We start from the raw sequence: 20,474 nt of genomic DNA on the forward strand, positions 1-20,474 counted from the left end.
TCAGGATTCTCTCTAAAGTGGACACCTGGGCAGTCACCCAATGTGAAAATCACAAATTTACATTCCTTACTATTTTTAATGTTCATCTGCTCAATAGTATATTCTGCCCATACTAATATTCATTCCATTTATAGGTGAAAAAAAATTGCAAGTGAGGATGGCAACCAAGAAGCAATATGGAAATATCTTAAATAACAGTTTTATTGTTTTTTGCTGGTATTATTTAATATATTTTCATTAATATCTTAAAACTCTTTCTTATAATCTAGTTATGTGTACCCATTTTATTGTCCTTATTTAACCATTAAATGCATGAAATAATAAACTACCTTTTGGTATATCATTTTTTATACTTAAAATGGTCATTAGGGCAGAGAACTCATTGTTAAATTATTTGAATCCCAACACTGATTTAAAGGATGTCGAGATATTTCACTGTAATAAGCCAGCCCATACATTCTGTTAAAAAATGTCAACACTGAGCCTAACCAGGCAGTGGTACAGTGGATAGAGCATCAAACTGGGACGCAGAGGACCCCGGTTTGAAACCTCCAGGTCACTGGCTTGAGTGCGGGTTCATCCGGCTTGAGCACGGGCTCACCAGCTTGAGTGAGGGGTTGCTGACTTGAGTGTGAGATCATAGGCATGACCTCATGATCGCTGGCTTGGGCCCATAGGTCACTGACTTGAAGCCCAAGGTCGCTGGCTTGAGCCCAAGGTCACTAGCTTGAGCAAAGGGTCACTTGCTCTGCTGTAGCTTCCCCCTCCCGGTAAAGGCACATATGAGAAAGCAATCACTGAATAACTAAGGAGTTGCAATGAAGAATTGATGCATTTCATCTCTCTCTCTTCCTGTCTGTCTGTTCCTCTCTGACTCTCTCTCTGTCAAAAAAAATAAATGTCAACACTGAGCTACATGGTTACAAATGGTTAATATGTTAAATTTTATGTTATGTAGCCTACCATGATAAAGAAGTTGAGGGAAAATGCCTTGGCCATCTGTATGTCTTGTGAACAAGTAAAACAGAATAAACATTGTACAGCAAAACCTAATTAATTTCATTATAAACTCAGATTGCAGACACTTACACAATGTACTCATACTTCTTGTAAATATTGTTAACAATAATTATTTTCCACACATTCTTTGGATTTTTTTTTAGTTAGAGAGAAGAGAGAGACAGAAATAGAGAGAAATAGAGACAGATAGAAAGGGAAAGAGATGAGAAGTATTAACCCATAGTTGCAGCACTTCAGTTGTTCATTGATTGCTTTCTCATATGTGCCTTGACCAGAGGGCTCCAGCCAACCCAGTGACCCCACACTCAAGCCAGCAACCCCACACTCAAGCCAGATGAGCCCATGTTCCAGCCGGCGACCTGAGGTTTTCGAATCTGGGTTCTCAGCATCTCAGGTCAATGCTCTATCCACTGCACCACCACCTGGTCAGGTGACATTCTTTGGATTTTATAAATAATAAAAGGAGTACAACCTAAAATCAGTGAACATTTCCAGCTGAGGTTGGAACAATTGAGAATTTTGTCCATTTTCTTTTCACTTTTGTGTCAAACTATTAACTCCTCTGTATGAAAGGACTTTTAGAGTTAACATTACTTATTAGCATCAGGGCTGCAGTGGCTTTTGTTAAATTCACCTTAATCATTCTAGCCCTTTGTACTTCATTTTTAGGCTCCTATCTGTTCACGTTCTGTGTTTTTCTTCTAATTCTTCTTCTTCTTCTTCTTCTTTTCTTCTTCTTCTTCTTCTTCTTCTTCTTCTTCTTCTTCTTCTTCTTCTTCTTCTTCTTCTTCTTCTTCTTCTTCTTCTTCTTCTTTAGTGCTTATGGCAGAATTTTCCTTTCTCTTCTACCCATTCTGGCCTCCACAGCTTCTCCTATTGCTTCACCACCCATTTTCCTATCGACCTTTTCCTTTGTGTGGAAGGTGCCAGAGTCACAGGTGGTCTCTTCTGCACATGTCTGTCTCCTTAGGATAAGCCAAGTGGTGTTTCCTTGCCCTGACCTATAATCGGTACCATCATTAGCCCCTTAGCCTCAAGCTAATGATTTAGGGCACCTTTGAGTTATAACTTCTTTCTCATTATCTCTTTGAATCACTATTATATATTTCAAATTTAGCTTGTATTATTATTTGCTACAAGGAGATTCTGATTTTTATAGGATAGGTAATATATATATTTTTGTATTTTTCCAAAGTTAGAAAAGTCGAGGCAGTCAGACATATGCCGGAGCGTGATTCACCCGGCATGCCCACCAGGGGCATTGCTCCATTGCGGCAGGAACTATTCTAGTGCCTGAGGCAGAAGCCATGGCGCTGTCCTCAGCACCTGGGCCAACTTTGCTCCAATGGAGCCTTGGCTGCGGAAGGGGAAGAGAGAGCTAGAGAGGAAGGAGAGGGGGAAGGGTGGAGAAGCTGATGGGCGCTTCCCCTGTGTGCCCTGACCAGGAATCGAACCCGGTACTACCATATGCCGGGCCAACTCTCTACCACTGAGCCAACTGGCCAGGGCCAGGAAAGGTAATATTTTTATTGGCTCTCCTATTCTTAACCTCCAGTATTTCTATCAGGTTTTACTTTGCATGTTTTTGGAGAAGTAAAGCATATGATGTAGATTTACAAGTTGGACCATACTGAGTTCTAAATTAACTCACTTTGGGTCTTTCTGTGACCCTGTATGCATGTATCCCTTAGGGAAAAAGCATTTACATCGCACAAGTCTGTTCACATTTTATGATGAACTCACAATGGCATTTAGGGATAGGAGCATTGAATGAATCAGGAAAAAAAGGGGGGCTAAGTATTGTAAACAATGGACTTGGTGGACAGTTCTTCATTTTCTGAACCAGAGACCTTCAAAGATGAAAAAGAAAATATAGGATCGAAGTTAGACTTAAAGCAATGCTTCTCGGCATCCCAGTCTGATGCTCTATCCATTGTGCCACCGCCTGGTCAGGCAGAGCAGTGCTTCTCAAACTCTGTTGTGAATGTGAGGTCACCATTTTTCTCTAAAATACAACAAATTTAATTACTAGAAAATTGAAAAACAGACCTATGAAATATAGTCCCTTTTTATTATTGAATTCAACAGATGTAAAATTATTTTGTCAAATTGACTTACAGGTTTCTAAAGACTTACTCTCACTATTTTATCATAGACGAGCAACAACTTGGACATTAATACTGGTTAGCAAACCACACTTCCGCAGCCCTGATTCAGAGTCCTCTATAGACAACAGATAAGAAGTGCTATTTTCAAACAACTCAGTAAACGTGTTACAGTGATCACTCTACTTGAATCTAGAAAACCTTGATGTTAGAGAAAAACGAAATGAGAAATCTATTAATGACCTGAAGACTAAATGTGGAGAATGAACTCTTATCAAAGATTCTTAGTAGGCTAGATAACCCAGTTGGTTGGAGCATTATCCTGAGGTGCAGGGGTTGCCAGTTCAATTCCCTGGTCTGGGCACTTACTGGAGCAGATCAATGTTCCTATCTCTCTGTCTCCTCCTTCCTCTCTCTCTAAAGTTATCAAATAATAAAAATGTATATTTTTTTAAAATTCTTAGTAGAAAGTAAACATAAAGTTAATGCTTCCTATGTCATAATGTGATCTACACAGATAAGCATCCTAAGGTGAAAAAAACAAAACTTTTTAAAAATGGGTAAATTTCAATTATAAACGTATTAAATTCTCTTCTTATGAAATGTTCTTCACAGAGAAAATGGCTTCCCCACCCCCACATACTTATACTCATAAACTTATAGACTTATAAACTCTGTCTATAAGTAAACATCTTAAGAAACACTGAAGCAGGATCCTTCATATGCTATTGTATGTTGCTTCTTTACTTTTTGTCTGCACACTGCTAATTGTTTTTAAATATACCTAATTTTTAGAATGCAACTTTATTCACATTCAAGGATCCTTTGTTCTATGGGGCTTTGAGCTTTTCCTCTGTGCTAAGAAAGCACTATAAGAGATAGGCAGTCAATTGGGATTAGAATTCAATGTGTTGGCTAATTCAGAAATCCCAATACAGAATTTAGCACTCTTGGTCAACAGATACTCTCCAGGGAACTTGGCCTCCAAAAATCAATTATTGGATTATATCCATCTAACCCAAGAGTGGGTTTGATAGTGGCTGTTTTTATTTCTTATTATAAATAGAGTGATAATGTTTATTTTATAAGCATTAATAGTAAAAGAATAGCTTCTTTTTAATTTTGTTGAATGATTTTGCATTCCACAGGATAAATTTTCAAAGTATTTAAAATAGAAAAGACAAAATTACTATAAAAGGAATGTAATGTCTTAGAATTTTAGAATGAAATAAGATATGTACCCATTTAAGACATTCATTTAACTTAGATATTTAAAATATTAAGAAAGTAAATAAATTCTCTTAACCAAATGTTTTATGTATGCTGAAATTGCAAGTGTTGAGGAAAAGGTAAGTGATACTTTTGGTTGTCCTCTCTAGTTAAGAAGAGATCCAGTGACAATTTATCTTCATGGTGTGCATCAAAAGTTGCCACATCAAAAAATTCATGGTGGGGGAGGGGAGGGGCACAAAGAAAACCAGATAGAAGGTGACGGAAGACAATTTGACTTTGGGTGAGGGGTATGCAACATAATCAAATGTCAAAATAATCTGGAGATGTTTTCTCGGAACATATGTACCCTGATTTATCAATGTCACTACATTAAAATTAATAAAAATAAGGTAAAAAAATTCATGGTGACAAATAACAGAAAATAGGCAATAGAGTTGAAATGGTTTATACTTTTATATTTCTATGTTGTGTTTCTTCTATCTTACAGACATTCATAGTATTGAACAAAGGGAAGGCCATCTTCCGGTTCAGTGCCACCTCTGCCCTGTACATTTTAACTCCCTTCAATCCTCTTAGGAAAATAGCTATTAAGATTTTGGTACATTCATATCCTTTTCAAGTGATCAATATTAATTATTTGTGCATAATCTATAAGTGCTTTGTAGCTAAATATAAAATTAAGTTGGGACATATACATATTTTATGGCTTTTGTCACTCTAATTTTGTATCTACTTTTTGTCATATAAGCCTTATTCTTTTTTTATAAGCCTCATTCTTAAAATTGATTAGTCACATAGATATCACTGAAACTTATAAACTCTTAACACTGTGGATCTACATATATCTTTCTAATAATACTTATAAGTATTGAGTCCTATAAATCTAGTGTAAGATAACCATACTTATCTTTACCATCTTTGTACCCAGTTGTGATTATCAGGTTTTGCAATGAAGAAAAATATAACAAAGAAATCTACTTCTAGAGCCAAGTTTAGGCATATTTATAATAAAGTGCATTTTAGTGTATCTCAGAATAAATCTTTAAGCATATTTTCCATGAAAGATGGTCAAAGTGCTTGGCCAATACTTAATTTTTGAACTTTGCTAGTGAAACCTGTGAAGGAAATACTGGAATATTGGCTGAATTTCAAATTTAAGTCATCAATTATGGCTCTGTTATGCAAAACTGATTGCTTAGTAAAAACTATGGAAGTTAATGAAAGAGGTTTAGATCATATTTCCAAATGGTCTTTAGGTATGTGTGTGGCATTGTAAGTCCCATGGTGTTAAAAAAAAAAGAAAAAGAAAGAAAGAAAACTTTTAAACTAACTTTATATGATCATATTCATTGGAAAAACTTTATTTCTGATTATTTCTTATTTGATGACTTTGGTAATAATAAATATAGAAAGACTTGTATAATGATGATAAACTCATGCTACCTGATTTTTTCTTTAAAAAAGGATGATAAAACTTAAAATGTCATTCTATTTTAAAACTTATAACAAGAAATTCTTCAGTGGTATAAATACACTATTATTAAAATTAAAAAATTTGAAGCATAAAAATTATACATTCAGCATTTTTACATCTATGAGGGTTTCATTATCCTAGTTTTTGTTTCTAGTGCCATCATGTGGTCATTTGACACAAGCTTTCTTTTTTACTTATGGAAAATTTTTGGTTTTGGCAATAACCTGTATAGAAAGAATATTGAATACCAAGGCAGGAAATCTGTGTTCTAGTAGTTGACCAAGTTATTTAATTTCTCCAGGGTTTAGGCCTTATTCGTCTGACTTGTAAAATATAGTGATTACTCCATTGTTTTTCTTGGTCTATTTTAGCTCCATAATTCTGTTATTTGTTTCACCTAACATTTAGATCATATCTACTAATATATAGGCTTGTTTCAAGTATTTTACACATATTAACTCATTTAATTTGTACCTCAAACTGATGAGGTCTATAGTTAATTAGGTCTATATAAAAACTAGGTCCATTATATAAAAATCTGTGGAAGCTTAAGAAGATTTAGCGGCATAGAGAGGCTGAGTAACTTGTCCAAGACCTCTTTTAAGCTGAGTTTATATCATATTCACATCATGTTCAGTCCTAGCGTTCAAAAATGTTCACTTTTAATTATATCCAAAGCTGCTATAATTAAAAAATTCATTCAAAATAGAGCAACCCAACAACTAGCACCATGCTGCAATCTGTACATAAAATTTTAAATGTATTCAGCTGTCTTATATAACATGTATTTAAGAAATTACAATATTTTAGATTTGTTCCTTCTTCAACAATTTACTATTTTAATCACCTGAATTAGTTGAAGGCAATCACTCTGTTCAAAAACAGTATGACTCCAGATTGCAGTTTTCCCACTAAAGTTCTCTGGCGGGGGAGGGGGGGTAAAAATATTATTTAATAATAGTAGAAAAAGCAACACTTTGTACTTGTATGAAACTTTCCTGTACATGATCTCATTTAATCTATATCACTATTCTGTGAGGGGTTTATTATTACCACATTTATCAATGACAGAACTGAAATTTGAAGAGATTAGGTGACTTGCCCACAGTGTATTTGTCACTGAGTCCTGTCTAAACTGCAATTCAAGCTTTTTAATGTTAGTTTTCTATGTATAATACTTGGATTTGGATTCTTTGTGTGTTTGTGTGTTCCTTAACAATAACCCACATTATTCAGCATGCTAATTATGTGCACTATTTTGACAAATTGTGTGTTCATGACAATGAGTAACCCTCCTGATTGGACAAAGAATGTAGAGTAAGTTCAACTTATATTTTAAACCACCTATTATGTGACTATATATGTGTGTGTTAGATAGATATAAGTAAATAGATATATAGAAATATAGACATACATATATATTTAGGATTTTGAAAATATATCTTAATGTTTTCTAAACCAAAGAGCATATCTAATAAGGCCATTTTTAGACACAATTACAAAGCAGGAAGATGAGTCCCATTGCCCCTCAGGCCTGCTGGTGTTATGTCTAATATCTCCCCTTCACCTCTACTTGGTGGTTACCAGAAGCCTATCATTCTTGGACAGTTAGCACTTTTCCTTTATATTTTACAGTGGCCAAAGCAAATGTGATGAAAACAATTCCGGGAAAGAACCAATAAAAATAGACTTCAGTCCCAGATAAATTTGAGACGAAATCAGTGAGTTAAGATTTACAAGGGCAATAAGAAGACCATAGTGAGTCTCACAGAAATTTGTTTCATCTAACACAACCTATTCAGGTCAGGCCTATATCAGTTTCAAGCAGAGTACTCACACACAAAAAAAAATCACTGAAAAAATATCCCAATAGGTCAGGTTTTAGAGCTAAAAAATTAAGTAGACCAAGGGCTAAACTAAGTGATGTGAAAGGGTAGCATTTTCGGAAACCAGAAGCATTAAGGACTGCATGGATGGGCTCTGTCTGGCACACCTTTGAGATCGGAAGGGCCAGATCTGGGATAATTGCTGTTTGGGCTGCTCACACTGCCCATGTCGTAACCACTACAACTCTCTGGCTGTCGACCCCTTAAAATGACAACCTGAGGTTTTTCCCAAGAACCTCTTCAATTCGTAGACAGTTTCAGATTGGAGCCAATCAGAAAAGGGACAAAGACTATGAAGGAAAAAACAGTAATATAAAGAATTACTAAAGTTTTGAAGATAACATGCGAGGTCCACATGTCTTTACTCACCCTAGTTTTTGTGATTTTGTTTTTCAACTTCTGAATAAAAGATTTAAAATTTGGACACATCCAAGTTTCTGAATTAGCCTGATATTTCACTCTAAATTAAATTTCACCTCTTATGACTCTAGAATTATCAACTTTGATGGTAACAAAATTTCTTACCTAACCTGTCTTCTCTTGTGGAAAGAGAAAAACTTGCTAATTGGTCAATGTTTTCTCATTTGTAAAACATAACTGAAATTGAGTTTTTTTTACTTTCTAAAGGAAATTGTTTTTACTATTCTGCAGTATTGCTGCTTGGCCACTCCATCATGTGAATGTACTAGATAATTTTCAGGAGGCTTTATTTATTTATAGCAACACTCAGACTCTTCAGATAGTAACTACTTAGACTTTACACAGCAGGTATTTCTCACTCTGCTCTTAGAAAGCTCTTTGTATTAAGGAGTTGAATTTAACTTTAGGGCTACATTTTATTTCCATTAAAATAACACACAGCCACTTAGATTTATTTTATATTTATCTATTCCACTGACAGAATAATAAGAAATTGATATGTTATGAAAGAAAGTTATTACTTTATCGATTCTTTTTGGATACTTGTCTCCAGGTACACCTTTACAGGAATATATACTTTTGAATCACTTATTAAAATTATTGCAAGGGGCTTCTGTTTAGAAGATTTTACTTTCCTTCGAGACCCATGGAACTGGCTCGACTTTACTGTCATTACATTTGCGTAAGTGCCTTTTTTGAAACTTCAAAAGAGTGTGGTTTGGCTTTCTATGAGTGCTTATGCTTTAAAAGAATAAGCTGGCTTTAACTGTAGAATATTTTGGTGTGATTTATATGTTTCCACTTTGGATTTTAATTTAGTACAACAGAGGTCAAAGTGGCATTTCACTTTGGCAGAAAGTCTTTGCCATGGTTGAAATTACAATTTTCACATATAACAAATATCTGTCGGCAATTTTCATACTTGCTCCTTTTTCAACACACACACACACACACACACACACACACACCCGAATATGAAAGCCAAAGTGTACTCATTACACATCTGTGAAAATGGCTTGACCTTATGCATTGTATGTACTCTTCCCATCTTCTTTTATTAGTTTGGTGGAAAAATAGAAAACAAGCATCTGATAGCAACAAAACATTCTGACAAATCAAACTAATAGGAAAAAACAAGGTATTTAATATATTACATTTTTATTTCATCAACAATTAATTTTAAAACTTATATAAGCAGACACACTTTCTCTGCCACTTCCTATTTCTAAACTGATTCCGTTTCTTTCTTCCTCTCTCTTCAGAAGTTTTATCATCTCTTCCTTCGTACTCAACATAAACTTTCTTGTCCTTACCTCCCTTCCAGATACACTCAGTATGTGCACAATATCTGCATCCCTGACCCCCCTTTTCTTCTAGTGTTAATATCCCCAAGAAAGAACAGACTCAGAAAAGTAATAGAAGGTCCTTCAGGAGTAGGTGAAATCCCAGCGTGGAGGGGAGTGGACTCACACTGCTTACCCTCATCATTCGTTCAGGAGCTAATGCTTTCAGCCTCTTACGGGTATGAGGAGGTGGTCAGGAAGAGAAGTGGAGCTGATACACTCACGGCTCCAAATGTAGCCTGTCTCATTTCATTCCATATCTAGCCAGTAAGAGCCAATTCTTCACCATTCCCTCTGACCATGGTTTTTAAAAAAGCATATTGAGATTACTGTTTTTCGAGAATAAAATAAAAGTAATGGCAGGAGCATCATGGGCCCCCATAAAATATTGTCCTTAATTTGCATAATTTTCACTAAAGAATCACACTAGAAAAACTTTGTCATGTACAGATAGGGAATCTGCCTTTTCATGCCTAAATTTTTCTTGGATGATTTTATGCAATTTTTTTTTGGTAACTGAAACCTTGAAACTATAGCCAAGTTTCTTCTCTTTTTATTTAATTCTCCTAAGTTACACGTGATGTTGATTGCATTGCTTTTCAAAATGGCAATAAGATTGTTTACATTATGAAGTTTACATCTAGTTAATGGCCTTAAATAATGTGAATAAAGTCAACCATAGCAATAGATTCTAATTTTTAAATTGCTACTAACAAAATTATCATTTAAAAATCACCACAAACCAAGCAAATATATAAAATCCTGCTTAAATCTTGAATAACTCTGATTTAATTCTACAGGTATGTAACAGAATTTGTAAGCCTAGGCAATTTTTCAGCTCTTCGAACTTTCAGAGTCTTGAGAGCTTTGAAAACTATTTCTGTAATTCCAGGTAAGAAGTGACTAGTGTAAAGCATAAGCATAAGGCTCCTTGTTCCTACAGCTCTTTCTTTGTATCCTGTCACTGTGTTTGTGTGTGAACTCCCTATTGCAGATATGTGACAGAGTTTGTGGACCTGGGCAATGTCTCAGCGTTGAGAACATTCAGAGTTCTCCGAGCACTGAAAACAATTTCAGTCATTCCAGGTGAGAGTGGGTTAAAACCCATCAAATGTTATTGTTTTGTTTGGTTTTGTTTTAGCAATAATTTCTTTGCTTGGTATTCAGCATTACAGAAAATTGGAACCATAATCAGAATAATCTTCAAAATCATAATAATCAAAATAGGGTGCATTAGATAAAATTATTCTTATTATTGGGATATAAGTTTTTATGGTCTTACATTTTTCATCAGCCTTAGAGTTTAACAATTTCTTACACAAAATATTGTAATATACAGTCTGTGTGATTTGCTCTTAGAGATGTCATTTTTTTCCTCTATATCAGTTGTAAGAATTTGGTCCATATTGAATGTACCAATCAGTACTTCCTTTCTTTTTTTTTTTTTTTTTTTTTTTTTGTATTTTTCTGAAGCTAGAAACGGGGAGAGACAGTCAGACAGACTCCCACAGGCACCCGACCAGGATCCACCCGGCACACCCACCAGGGGGCGATGCTCTGCCCCTCCGGGGCCACTCCAGCGCCTGGGGCAGAGGCCAAGGAGCCATCCCCAGTGCCCGGGCCATCTTGGCTCCAATGGAGCCTCGGCTTCGGGAGGGGGAGGAGAGAGCCAGAGAGGAAGGAGTGGGGGTGGGGTGGAGAAGCAGATGGGCGCTTCTCCTGTGTGCCCTGGCCGGGAATCGAACCCGGGACTTCCGCACGCTAGGCCAACGCTCTACCACTGAGCCAACCGGCCAGGGCCCCAATCAGTACTTTCTTATTTATTGTAGTCATTGATGACTATGTCTATACAATGAAATCTTAATATTGCTTAAAAAGACAAGGGAATAAGATAATAAAGACTAGCATGAGTCTGCATGGGAGATTTATTATCTTAAAGTGTAATTATACTCCAAAACACCAACAGTTTTATACTCTAAAACACCACCAGTTTCTTACTCATAAGTAGAAATTTGAAAATATTTCTTCAGGTAATTTTTTATAAAACTGACTCTAATGAAATTATGGGGTATGTTTCATTGGCAGAAACAGAAGTACAAGAAATACAAGAAACTTTTCTTAACATAGGCTTTGTGAAAACCATGAGTTGAATCTCTCATTATTTTCTATCCAAAATATTGGGATATGCATTTTTATTTCACTGCTTAGATTACTACATTTCTGAAAGTCATCTTCATAAGCACTTCTGCCTACCATAAAGTGTTGCTCTTTCACTAGTTTTGGAATTATATCCAGATTTATGCGTGGAATCTGTTTTCAAGAAAATTATGTGACACTTTTGTTATTTTCAGACTTTCTAAGTCTTCATAATAATGGCCTTTTTTTTTTAATTTTAGGACTGAAGACAATCGTGGGGGCCCTGATCCAGTCTGTGAAGAAGCTTTCTGATGTCATGATCCTGACTGTGTTCTGTCTGAGCGTGTTTGCACTGATCGGGCTGCAGCTGTTCATGGGCAACCTGCGGAATAAATGTGTACTATGGCCTCCTACCAACAATTCCTTGGAGGAGCATAGTATAGAAAAGAATATAACTGTGAATTACAATGGCACAATTGTAAATGAAACTATCATTGAGTTTGACTGGAAATCATATATTCAAGATACAAGTAAGAATTCCTGTTATGTCATTTTATTTTTTCATTGTTCACCTACCTTCTATTTACATATGGATATTTTTTAAATGACTGCATAACAGTTTGAAATCACCATATCAATGGTTTGCACATACATTTGATTATTTTATTAGTAACTATTTTAATTTTGACTTCTAAGAACATTTTCTGTTGTATTATCATATGGGAGGCTAAAGAATTCAGCTAAAAGAATACATTCCTAGAAGCTCTGATTGCTGTACATTCTCTTCATGCTGATGGAGACAAATAACATAAAAATTTCTAAAGCCCTTTTTGAACTCTAAAGTACTATACAAATATAGCCTGTTAAACATTAATTACAGAATGCTTCTATGCCAGAAACTCAACAGCACACTGGGAAAACAATGGTGAAGCCACATGGCGTCAGGCTGCTTATAGTTCAGTAGCTTATTTTTATTGTCCTTGTTTGGAAACGGAGTGAGACCTAAAGGTCAAAATTATTTTTATATTTGAAGAATAAGATTTAAAAGTGGTGCTATGTCAAATAGAAGGAAATTGGAATCAATTAAGCTTTAATTAAGGAAAAGTAATAAAAATATCAGATAAATAAGTGAAGTTATGAGAATCAGTTTATTTTTATTTCAAGAGGTTAGACAAAATAGTCAAACATTTACAGAGTCTGCTCTAGAAGGATGGAATATAAATTTGCCTAATATCCTTTCTCCTTATAAAGTGACAAGAAAAATAAGTAAAATTGTCTATTTTATTTAATTTTAGTATATCCCAGTAGCAATATTTCAAAAGTAGAGAGAGTTAGAATGTGATTCATGGGGAACAGAAATGTCTTTTTAAAGAAAATATTAAATATATAAAACTTAGATTCTAGATGTACTTAAATTTAGCTCTATCTTTATTATTTTAAGGTGATGACTAATACTTAGGGGGAAAAAAGTCAAAGAAGAATGAAACCTTAGTGACTGATTGTGTGGACCAAGTAGGACTAATCATAAAAGATTACTGGTGGTTTGATAATTCTTAAAGTAATACAATATATTTAAGAAACTAATCAATGTCCTTTTGTAGTTGCATATCTGGAAAATACATGGATTTCTACAGGTTAATTATTCCAGGATATTAGTGATATACCAACAAATAACTTGTAAGCAGTTGTAAATCTCTAGATCAAGAAATACGTGTAAGAGCAGTAAATAAATGTCCCTTATTTACTCCATATGCTGATAAATCCACTGTTGTCATCGCCACTCTGAAATCTATTTATTTTTTTAAAAAAACCAATATCAAAGAATTGACTATGCCTGACCAGGTGGTGACACAGTGGATAGAGCGTTGGACTGGGATGTAGAGGACCCAGGTTCGAGACCCTGAGGTTGCCAGCTTGAGCACGGGCTCATCTGGTTTGAGCAAAGCTCACAAGCTTGGACCCAAGGTCACTGGCTTGAGCAAGAGGTCACTTGGTCTGCTGAAGGCCCACGGTCAAGGCACATATGAGAAAGCAATAAATGAACAACTAAGGTGTCTCAAAATGAAAAACTAAGGATTGATGCTTCTCATCTCTCTCCGTTCCTATCTGTCTGTCCCTATCTATCCCTCTCTCTGACTCTCTCTCTCTGTCTCTGTAAATAAATAAATAAATGAATAAATGAATAAATAAATAAATAAATAAATAAATAAAAGAAGTGACTATGAGGATGTTATTTAGGGTTTATTCTCTATAGTGAAAATTTTTGTTGAGTGCCATTTTTCTTACATTCAAAGTCAAGGATATCTGAGGTCATATTCAGATCTAAAAATCTGTTTTCTAATAATATCCCACTTGTTGAAAAAGTTAATTTTAAACCAAATGCAAGTATAGAAAAAATACTTTGTCTTTAAAGTATTAGAAAATTAAGTTTATTAAAATTAAAGATAAACATGACTGAAATTTATATTTTTCCAGATTAAGTTTATAGTTCATTGAATTTAATGGCTAAAACTTCAGTTATAAATACTTGGTACCAAAAGTTCATTTAGAAACTACATATTCCTTTCACTTTATTTAATTTTAATTAAAAGTTGAGAAATTCTATCTTAACTTTTCTATGTTCCAAGAAGTAAAAACATTAGAAATGAAAATTTTATTTCCCATTATGTGTTTGTATTCCTTATAAAAATATGCATAGGAAAAATTTCCCTGAAAGTTTAGCATCTAGAAAATAATTCTTCTTAGAAAGTCTAAAAGTTTTTTTCTTAAAAATTCTTCTTACAAAATATATATATATATATATATATATATATATATATATATACACACACACATTTTTTTGGTGACAGAGAGATAGAGGGACAGACAGGCAGAAAGGGAGAGAAATGAGAAGCATCAATTCTTCATTGCAGCTCCTTAGTCTTCTTATTTGTTCATTGATTGCTTTCTCATATGTGCCTTGACTGGGGTGATCCAGCAGAGCAAGTGAACCCTTGCTCAAGCCAGCAACCCTGCACTCAAGCTGGTGAACCCCTGCTCAAGACAGATGAGCCTGCACCCAAGCCAATGACCTTGGGGCTTTGAACCTGGGTCCTCTGTGTTGAGTCCAATGCTCTATCTACTGCACTACCACCTGGTCAGGCACAAAATTATTATTTAATTTCATGTGTTTCTCTTCTTGTTATCCCTTTCTTATTCATTTAGTAAACTTGACTGAGCGATTATTATGTTCCAAACATAATACTATAGAAATAATTGATTAGTAGGCTTTCTATCAAGGAGAAACAATATTTGTAAATAAATAATTACACTATAGGAGAAAAAGTATAATAATAATGGAAGTATGGACATGCTATTGGTAGCACAGTGAGAGTGCTCAATTTTACCAATGTTTAGTGGAAAAGAATTAGAGAATATCAAGGAATAATTCACAGAAGTGACACTTCAAAAAGATATTTGAAGAATCTAAGAAATATGCCAGAGACAGAAAGCATTAAAATAATGTAGTATTCAACTATTTAAGCTTTTGCATTTAAGATAATTTTTATTTGTTTTAGTAGTTGACATGATTTATGCATCTTTTACTAAAAACCGCCTATGATATATTCTGGATGTTGATAGAAAATAAATTATAAATAATTATTAAACATTTACATAGTGTTTAAATATATAAAATATATAATTCCTTTATTTTGAAAAAATGTGACTCCTTTGAGAAGGCAAAAAATCCATTTTCTTCTTATCTATTTTTACAGAATGCAATGTTTATTTTTTATGAGGATGGTGGAAAAGCAGCATTGGTACCTTTTATGTTAATACTTGTAGTTATCCCTAATTTTACATTTACAAAGAATAAATGCTTTGTACTATTAAGTATTTCATCTCTTTCATATAATATCTAGTATTTTGAGGAAGAAGGGAAAAATATCTATGTCTTTGAATTATATAATATATTTAAAATTACTCAGTGAACTCTAAAATTAGGGCTTGATCTTGTTCTTATTTTGCAATGTAATGCAAATGTTCATCATATGATTTTCTTTTTTTTTCTAAATAGGATATCATTACTTTCTGGAAGGTTTTTTAGATGCTTTACTATGTGGAAATAGCTCTGATGCAGGGTAAGCCCAAATTTTGTGTATGTCATGTATGTGTGTGCATATATATATACAAAGACATATTTTCTATTTGGGGGGGAACTGACAGATAACAGCCAACTAACTTTATTTATACTAATTTGCTATAATTATGGTTATTTATCATTAGGGATTATTTAAATATTAAGCAAGCATTTATATTTTATAAAACAAGAAGTAATAGTTTAGCTCTAATGCTTTTTTTCTAAAATGAGTGTTTATGAGCCAAGAGTCAACTCTGGAGGCTCCACAATAGGGAAAATGAAAGAGACATGTTTAAATGCTAATTATCAAAAGAAAATAATTTTGTAAAGTGTTATTAAAAATTCTATGAAATGTTTTAATGATAAAATTAGGTGACCAGTAAAATTATGTTGAGTCAAAAGTTGAGAAGAATATTACTTATTTATCATACTTCTATTCCTTGAAATACACAATGTTACAAGTATAGCATGCTACCAGAATAAAAAAAAAAACAGCATAATTTCTTATATACCTTCTGTTTTCGCATTTACAGCCAATGTCCAGAAGGATATATGTGTGTGAAAGCTGGGAGAAATCCCAATTATGGCTACACAAGCTTTGATACTTTCAGCTGGGCTTTTCTGTCCCTGTTTCGACTGATGACTCAGGACTTTTGGGAAAACCTTTACCAACTGGTGAGATCCTGAAGAGACACATACTACATTTAAGTAAACGTGTATAAGAAAATCAAGTTAGTTAAAATTCAAACTACAGCATAATATAGTGGAAGGAACACAACTTGAAACCAGAAGATTTAAGTACCTTTATCCTATTGATTATAACACATATTAGGCATAGTGATGCCGCAGACAGTGATTCTCTCTCATTTCCCCTTGGCTTAAAACTTACTGACCAGTCTTCCCAGACAGAGATCTTCTCAAACAGAAGGCACACCTCCCCTTCAGCCCCACCTACCCCCCTCAACTACTATCCCTCAGGTGACAGGTGATGAAAATGATAACAAGCGAATGTAGAAAGCTGGCTTTGGTTTGCCCCTTGACTTTCAGTTAAGACTCAGTTTTTTTGATGAAGGTCTCTATGATCTTTTACTCGATTCTGATTTATTATTGGTAATTCTAAGAATTCCCTCCTAGAGATCAGAATGTGAATGCATGAATAGAGGAGAAGAGAATAAGGTTGAAAAAACAGACTAAGAGGAAGAAGAGGTGTGATCATCATAATTATTGTTTATATCAGAGTCCCACAAAACACGCAAGTCAGTTGAGAGTTGAAGCCACCAGTTAGTGAAATAATATTGAAAACTAATGCTGATGTTATTGTTTGCAGACACTACGTGCTGCTGGAAAAACATACATGATATTTTTTGTGCTGGTCATTTTCTTGGGCTCATTCTATCTAATAAACTTGATCTTGGCTGTGGTGGCCATGGCCTATGAGGAACAGAATCAGGCTACCATGGAAGAGGCAGAGCAGAAAGAGGCTGAATTTCAGCAGATGCTTGAACAACTTAAAAAGCAACAGGAGGCAGCTCAGGTAAATTCACCAAATGAAATATGTCCTGTCTCGTGGTATGGTCTTTTTTGTGGTTGTTACAAATATACTGGAAAAAAAAGTGAGAGACCAATAATTTAGTTGTACTTAAGAGAAGCTGGTAGGGGATTAGAAAGGATTTCTACATTTTGATCATCTATGTAGATCATTTAGTTTAATTATTCTAAGATGTTTAAAATACTGATCACAGAACTTTCTCATACTATTTAGTCATCTAAAGATTTTTAGAATAGAAGGGAAGATTTTGGGGTCTTCTCAAGTCAGAAACCCTTACTAAATGAGTATACTATCATTAAGAAAAAATCCAAAGAAATCATCTTTTCTTAGAAAAAAAATGTATAGATTCTTGTACTGTATATAAAAAAAAGTTATCTGGTTTTTAGAAGATAATCTGTTCCTTTCTGTAACTAAAACTCTATTGGTTTTTAAGGGGGTCTTACTTGACTTCCTTACATAAACAGAGAATTCATCAAATAATGTAATGCTTTCTGATATAGTAATATCCAATAGGCATATAGAAGTTATCAATTTTGTGAAGATCAGGTAACCTAAGGATTACTTGTTCTTCTAGTGAGATGTTGGTACTTATAGTTAAATAAAATGCTTTTCCTATCATTCCCGTCTTTCCTTACTTTTTAGTTTAGCATGCAAATTCATTGTCTTTTACCCAAGTTGATTCAGGAGTATTAATTTATTTGCGGGAATTCTTGTATTAAGGGTTCTTTGGGGACAATATTAATAATCAAAAATTGCTAATTTAGTACCAGTAGCAGGTGTGATTAAACAGCATTGTTTCTATCCCATGCTCGTGTGGCCAGCACGAGCCAGTGCTGCGGTGAAGAAGCTAGGGACAGTTTTGGGGAACTGAATGTCTTGTCTTGCTTAGCAGGAGCTGTTGCCCCACCCCGCCAGTCCTGATAGAGTATTGTGCAAGGCTGAGGAGAGGATTTCATCACCTCTGATAAATTTTATTAATGATAATTTGAGGATATTGGACAACTCAGTTTCCATAACTGGACAGAGGGTCATGGTTTTTTAGCTCATTCCTCCTACCTTTGGCTAAGACCTCATGTAACTCATCATCTTTTCTTTCAAGCTCCAGCTTCTTTTTCAGAAAAAAGAAAACAGTGCTAAGTAAATACCAATTTTAGAGTAAATCAAATCCTAAAAAACACAATGAGTTTCTGTTCTTGTTGCTGCCTGATTTATCCTTTTGACTATGTGGTCTGTAAAGCATAATCCAAATACAATAAATGTTAGCATAGCGCAGAGAACACCAAGTTAACTCTGAAAGTCTTCATGAGGTGGTAAGAAAAATTAATTCCCTCTAATAATTACAGAGTTTCTTCTATGTAAGATCAACTCAAGTCTGTATTTTATAAATGCCATGCAAATACTTGGGCCATTGTTTTGAAAGATAAGGTCTTCTCTAGTGCCACGTTGACAGCATTTCTCCTCGATGTAGCAGGCAGCTGCTGTCACTGCATCAGAGCATTCCCGAGAGCCCAGCGCAGCAGGCGGACTCTCAGACAGCTCCTCTGAAGCCTCCAAGTTGAGTTCCAAGAGCGCTAAGGAAAGAAGAAATCGGAGAAAGAAAAGAAAACAGAAAGAACAGTCTGGCGGGGAAGAGAAAGATGAGGATGAATTCCACAAATCTGAATCTGAAGACAGCATCAGGAGGAAAGGATTTCGCTTCTCCATCGAAGGGAATCGCTTGACATATGAAAAGAGGTACTCCTCCCCACACCAGGTATGGCACTACTGAGTTAAATGATGCATGGATGAAAATTAGAATGCTGAAGACAGGGAAAATTAAATAGAACTTATGGGTGTTTATCAACTGAATTAATTTCTATGTTTATTATATTTAAACCCACTCTTTCTTCCCATGGTTATGAAAAAATTTTACTTCATATATATGTAAGTACAGCTTGGTGTAGCTGAGACAACACTGAGTTGAAAGTTAGATCTGAATTCTCCTTCCAATACTGTCTGTTGGTACTTGTAACTAATGGCATTTAATCTTTCTGATATTCAGCTTTTGTAAACATTTTATTGATTTTTAAAATTTTTTATTCAGTAGGAGATAGGGAAGCAGAGACAGACTCCTGCATGCACCATGACCAGGATCCACCCGGCAAGCCCACTAGGGGGTGATGCTCTGCCCATCTGAGGCCCCTTGCTTCGTTGCTTGGCAGCCAAGCTCTTCCTAGCACCTGGAGCCAGCCTCAGTGCCCGGGCCAACTCACTCCAATTGAGCCATGGCTGCAGGACGGAAAGAGAGAGAAGCAAGAGGGGGAGGGGTGGAGAAGCAGATGAGCACTTCTCCTGTGTGCCCTGACTGGGACTCGATCCCAAGACATCCACATACTGGGCTGATGCTCTACCACTGAGCCAACCAGCCAGGGCCAATTTTTTATTGAATTTATTGGGGTGACATTGGTTAATAAAATTATATAGGTTTCAGGGGTACAATTCTATAACACATCTTCTGTATCTTGTATTATGTGTTCACCACCCCAAGTCTTCTTCCATCACCATTTATTTCCATCTCCTATCCTCAGTGGGTTTTTTTTTTAATTTTTTAAAATTTATTGATTTTAATGGGAAGGGAGAGAGAGACAGAAACAGACAGAAACATTGATTTGAAACCCACAACTTTCACATTTCTAGGCGATGCCCTAACCAACTAAGCTATCCACCCAGGGCCTCAGTTTTTTTTAATGAAAAAAATTGTGGATTCGGGACTAGCTGACTAGTAATGTTTTTAGGTTATTTATATGTTGTCTCCCTCCCAACTTCTTTGTAACCATTATATGTGCTCCTGAAAATATTAGTCATAGTATAATTCATTGAAAAATTTACCAGTCTGATCACATAAACTTTAACTTCTAGTTCTAATAACACTGAGCTTTTTAGGTTAAACAGAAATTATAATTAATTTAAAAGTAATTTTAGAAAGATAGACTAAAACAATTTGTGAAAAGTGATGACATTCTTGAAAGGAAAAAGCAATGAAAACAAATGTAGCTTTTTAGGGTCATTTTATTTATATTTAATGAATATATACAATGTCCATAGTAATGCACCAAAAAAAATGCTTTCCTTTTGAACTTGAAAAAGGGTAGCTCAGGGTTTTGATTTCTAATATATTTAAGTTATGGTTTATCTCCCCTATTCATTAG

The 20,474-nt window shown here is 34.8% G+C and overlaps 1 protein-coding gene across 5 annotated transcripts in view; it reads left to right on the plus strand.

The window, feature by feature from the left end:
- LOC136337604 (sodium channel protein type 1 subunit alpha) overlaps positions 1 to 20,474 on the plus strand; it is a 139,321-nt gene that overhangs the window by 68,255 nt on the left and 50,592 nt on the right. For 2 of the 5 annotated variants that reach the window (XM_066279039.1, XM_066279042.1), the window contains exons 1-8: positions 7,065 to 7,149; positions 8,692 to 8,820; positions 10,476 to 10,567; positions 11,878 to 12,147; positions 15,675 to 15,738; positions 16,271 to 16,412; positions 17,065 to 17,271; positions 18,755 to 19,039. In XM_066279039.1, the coding sequence (XP_066135136.1) occupies positions 7,070 to 7,149; positions 8,692 to 8,820; positions 10,476 to 10,567; positions 11,878 to 12,147; positions 15,675 to 15,738; positions 16,271 to 16,412; positions 17,065 to 17,271; positions 18,755 to 19,039 (1,269 nt within the window). In that variant the 5' untranslated portion in view covers positions 7,065 to 7,069. Of the gene's footprint in view, positions 1 to 4,845; positions 4,965 to 7,059; positions 7,150 to 8,691; positions 8,821 to 10,475; positions 10,568 to 11,877; positions 12,148 to 15,674; positions 15,739 to 16,270; positions 16,413 to 17,064; positions 17,272 to 18,754; positions 19,040 to 20,474 lie in introns of those variants that run through there. The other 3 variants (XM_066279040.1, XM_066279043.1, XM_066279044.1) reach the window with 2 other exon arrangements.

Source organism: Saccopteryx bilineata, chromosome 5, assembly GCF_036850765.1.
Source record: "Saccopteryx bilineata isolate mSacBil1 chromosome 5, mSacBil1_pri_phased_curated, whole genome shotgun sequence".
Taxonomy (NCBI): Eukaryota; Metazoa; Chordata; class Mammalia; order Chiroptera; family Emballonuridae; genus Saccopteryx; species Saccopteryx bilineata.